Source organism: Cibotium barometz, chromosome 2 (assembly GCF_041138505.1).
Source record: "Cibotium barometz isolate CiBa-2024 chromosome 2, ASM4113850v1, whole genome shotgun sequence".
NCBI classification, from domain to species: domain Eukaryota; kingdom Viridiplantae; phylum Streptophyta; class Polypodiopsida; order Cyatheales; family Cibotiaceae; genus Cibotium; species Cibotium barometz.
In genome coordinates this window covers 20,456,027-20,460,730 of record NC_141047.1, presented here as the reverse complement: position 1 = coordinate 20,460,730, position 4,704 = coordinate 20,456,027, and the positions used below count along the sequence as shown (strand labels likewise).

Genomic DNA, 4,704 nt, shown 5'->3' with positions numbered 1-4,704 from the left:
AATTTTTTGTTAGTTGCTTATACTCATAGTTTTTTGCCTTGTACTCTTCATCAATATAGGTTCCAAATTTAAAACACATTAATTAATTAGTTATGGCATAGTTTTATTAATGTCAGGTTTATCAAGAGCGACCTTAGGCGAGTGATGTGTCCAGGCTATCTCGAATCTTCCCAAACAACCGCCTCAACGCACGCATAAGAGCTACTCACATTCTTTTTTCTTTTGGGTTGGGCAAAAGGCCGAGAGAGAGAGAGAGAGAGAGAGAGAGAGAGAGAGAGAGAGAGAGAGAGAATCGATGCGATGAGAGAGAGGACGCAAGTCGAACCTTAGTGCTGAATTAATTAATTAGTGCCCGTATGCTTGCTTGAATGAGAATGCTCTATGTTGTAGTATGCACACTCCACACGTGTGTAATTACACTCATTGCAAAACCAAACATATACTGATTCAGTGATGATTATGCTCAAGTGATCCACGCGGCAATAAGGCATAGCTGTGGCCACGGTTCGTGAAGGCTAGAAAGGAGGAAGATGCTCTCATCCAAGAGTCGCGAGGACTTCACAATCCCTGACGATGCAGACAAGAGTCATGAAGATATCGATTATGTTTATATGTCGAACAACAAGAAGTGGAAGTTGTGAAGATCCCCCAGGCCGAAACTTGGATTTGCAGACTTTGAAGCATGCAGTCGCTGGTCTCATTTTTGGGCTCTCTCCAAGAGGCACGCAGCAGCAGCAGAGCTTCAGAGGGATCACAGGGAGACATGCCACTTCTAGTCGTACAATCCAGGCCCCCTGGTCGTACAAGAAATACTAGCTCAGGTTTGTTGCTGCTTTCCTGCCGATGGGTCGTCAAATTTCGGTTCGCATTTTAGTTTTGCAACATTTAGGGCTTTTCTGGTTCTCTTGCGTACCGGGTCTTAATCCATAGCTGTTTGCTTCCTAGTATTTCTGTTACAATTAGGGTTTTTCTTTGTTCTGCTGCTTTATGGTTCCTCAGGTTCAGGTCTGCATTTCTTCCTGCTTTTATGTGCTTGATGGTTACATGTGCATATCTAGTTTTAAGGTTTCTTCCTTTGCTTGCAGATATGGAGTCATGGTTGCACACACGGTCTCCTGCATGGCCCGACCATGCTGAGCCCCTTCATTTCTCTTACAAAGTAAGTGCCCATTGACTACCATTGACTTATTAGCAAAGTTTTGCAAAGGTATGAAACGATGATCATGATCCTGGCCTTCAACTGAAATTGTCTGTTTAGTAAGTGAAATCTGTGGTGGCTTATAACAGAGCAAGGTGAACATCAAGCATTCCAATACCTCCTGGATAGAAGCCCGAAGCTTGATTGAGGGCTTTTTTGGGGAAAAAGAGGGAAGCCATGGCTTTGTATCATTAAAGCCTGCTGATGGGCACGATAATCATGAACACACCTGCTTTGATGGATATGTAAGTCAAGCGAGTGCATCCTTAGACTCTCATAATCCAGGCATACAGAAGGAGCGAGCATGGTCAGGTCACACTTCTGGGGCTACAATGGTGCCAGGGTTGCAATTGAATGCACTTAAAAGACATTATCTACCAGAAGCTAGTAACTTAGAGATGTTGAAAAAACCCTGTATTCTGGAACCTTTTCCTGACTTGCCCTCTTTTGAGAAGCTTGTTTATATTGTGCATAAATGTAGAGCATCAAAGAGTTTAGCTTATGCCAGGTACATGCATGCATGCATCTGCAATAATGGACTGGAAGCCCATTGCAGCATTGGAAATTACATTGTGCCTATGTTTGTTGATTGCGGGAGTGTCTCTGATGCTCAGCAAGCTTTCAACAGGTTGTCTGACCAGAATGAACACTCGTGGACTTCTTTGATTTCAGGATATATACAATGTGGGCAAATGGGCCATGCCTTCGACCTGTACCCTAAAATGCAAGAGGATAGTGTATGTTCTAGCCCTCATACGCTCATGGCCTTACTGAAAGCTTGTGCTGGGATAAGGGATGTGGATAGAGGCCGAGAGGTCCATGCCGAGATTGCTCGAAAGGGGTTTGAAAAATCTCTTTCTGTTGGCAATACTTTGGTCAGCATGTATGCCAAATGTGGCTTGCTTTCTGAGGCCCATGAAGTCTTTGATAAGCTGCCGGTACAAGATGTTGCATCATGGACTGCACTTATCTCAGGATATGCTGAGCATGGATATGGCCAAGAAGCTTTAAATTGTTTTGAGCAGATGAAGTTAGAGGGTGCTTCTCCTAATGCTTATACATATGCTTGTGCCTTGAAAGCTTGTAGCAACATAGATGCCGTGGACAAGGGCCAAGAGATACATGCTGAGGTTAGACAAAAGGGATTTGAGTCCAATCTTTTTGTTGGCAGCACTTTGGTTGGTTTGTATGCTAAATGTGGCTGGCTTTCAGAGGCATCGGAAGTGTTTGACAAATTGCCAGCTCGGGATGTCGTGTTGTGGACGGCACTGATTGCAGGGTTTGCTGAACATGAACATGGCCAGGATGCTCTTGATTGCTTTGAAGAGATGCAACTTGAGGGCATCTTTCCAACTGCTGTCACATTTGCTTGTGTTTTGAAAGCTTGTGGCAGCATTGGAGCCCTAGATAGGGGCCGCGAATTACACATAGAGATTGGTCAGAAGGGGTTTCAGAGAGACCTTTCTGTTGCCAACAGTTTGATCAGCATGTATGCCAAATGTGGCTCACTTGTAGAGGCACAACAAGTCCTTGACAAGCTACCAGTTCCAGATGTCGTCTCGTGGAATGCACTGATTGCAGGTTACAGTGAGCATGGACCTGGACAGCAAGCAGTGGATTGTTTTGAAGACATGATTCAGATGGGTCATTCTCCAAACGCTGTCACTTTCACTTGTGTCTTGAAAGCATGTGGCAGCATAGGAGCCATAGACAAGGGCCGAGAAATACACAGACAGATCAGGCAAAGTGTATTTGAAACAGATATGTCAGTTTGTAACACCTTGGTGGGCATGTATGCAAAATGTGGCTCAGTCACTGAGGCACAGGAGGTGTTTGACAAACTGCCAAGTCGAAGCATCATGTCATGGAATGTCCTAATTGCAGGATATGCAGGACATGGATCTAATCAGGAAGCACTAGAGTGCTTTCACCAGATGCAACGTGAACAAGCAATACCGGATAACGTTACATTTTCTTGTGTCTTGAAAGCATGCGGTAGCATAGGAGCTTTGGATATGGGCATACAAGTCCATGCAGAGATCACAAAGAAGGGACTCACAAGAGATCCTTCTGTTTGTAAGAGTCTGATCAGCATGTATGCGAAATGCGGTTCACTTTCAGAAGCACAAGAAGTGTTTGATAAGCTCCCTGTTCGAGATGCAGTGGCATGGAGCTCGATGATCAAGTGCTTTGGTATGAACCATAAGGGCAACATGGCCATACAGTGTTTTGAGGACATGCAAGAACAAGCTGTGAAGCCGGATGCTATCACATTCACATGTCTTCTTACTGCATGCAGTCATGCCAGCTTAGTACTCGAGGGTAAGGAGTACTTCAAAACAATGAAAGAAGAGTTCGGCATAGTACCAGCTATAGAACATTATAATTGCATGGTCAATCTGATCTCACGATCAGGGCATTTGTATGAGGCAGAGAAGTTTCTAGAAATGCTTTGTTCCACATCCGAAGAAATGTGGGCAGCTGTACTGAGTGCCTGTAAGACTTATGGGGAAGTGGAGCTAGGGTTGAGATGCTTTGAGCAGCTCGTACAAATTAATGCAGAAGACTCTGCTTGGTACGTGCTTATGGGTGATATCTATGCAAGTGCTGGCAGGTGGAGTGATGCATATAGGATAGAGGAGCTGAGAAGGCACGCTGGTGCAAAGAAAAAGGCAGCAGTTGCTTTGATAGAGGTAAACAAGAAGGTGCATGAGTTTGTGGTGGGTGATGAACAAAGTGAGGAAATTTTTTCAATGCTTCATGATATGAGTTCATGCCTGAAGAAGAAAGGACATCTACCACATTTGGATCTGGTCCTGAAGCCAGTTTCGGACGGGGAGAAAGAAGCAGCACTTTGTGAGCATGTGGAGAAATTAGCCATAGCTTTTGGGCTTCTTAACACTCCACAGGGAACCACACTGAGGGTGAGCAAAAACTTGAGGATGTGCATTGACTGCCACAATACAAGCAAGATCATATCCAAGATTGAAAGACGGGAAATCATTCTTCGGGACAGCGCCTGTATTCATCATTTCAAGGACAACATTTGCTCTTGTGGGGATATGTTTTGATTTGTACATATGCAATGAATAATAATCAATTGTATAGGATGATCTATCTCTGAAGTGCTCCATCATGGAAATATTTTGAAACCACCAAGAAAATGCCAAGGAAGGGATTAGTTTAACATGCCATTAATTAATGGTATGTCAAAGTTCAAAGCAATCTCTTTAATTTTTGCTGGCACTTTGCTTTAGATCAAAATAAGATTAAACAATTTGACCAGTCTGGATGAGGGGTCGACATACATGGTTCACTTTGCTTTAGTTTTTTATGGCATCCAGGCGTGTGCGCGTGCGCGCGAGAGTGAGGTGACAGGGATACACTGGCTCAGCCCTGTGCCAAGTCAGCACATGGAATGCCACATCAGCATTTACTCTTGCATTTCCTGCTTCATATGAACATTGAGGTTTTCAAACCCAGAGTTAATTAGAACCTTCACCTTC

General features: G+C 44.0%; 1 protein-coding gene across 2 annotated transcripts; it reads left to right on the top strand.

The window, feature by feature from the left end:
* Nucleotides 1–400: 400 nt before the first annotated feature.
* On the top strand, nucleotides 401–4,480 carry LOC147640787 (pentatricopeptide repeat-containing protein At3g03580-like). Of its 2 annotated transcripts, XM_086815211.1 has the most exons (4): nucleotides 401–821; nucleotides 1,086–1,159; nucleotides 1,288–4,312; nucleotides 4,355–4,423. In XM_086815211.1, exons 1-3 carry the CDS (start codon nucleotides 683–685, stop codon nucleotides 4,267–4,269), a joined length of 3,195 nt encoding a protein of 1,064 aa, XP_086671337.1. In that variant the 5' UTR covers nucleotides 401–682; the 3' UTR covers nucleotides 4,270–4,312; nucleotides 4,355–4,423. The 2 variants fall into 2 exon arrangements, with proteins under 2 accessions (XP_086671337.1, XP_086671332.1); XM_086815206.1 differs by having other exon boundaries at nucleotides 1,288–4,480.
* Nucleotides 4,481–4,704: the final 224 nt, after the last annotated feature.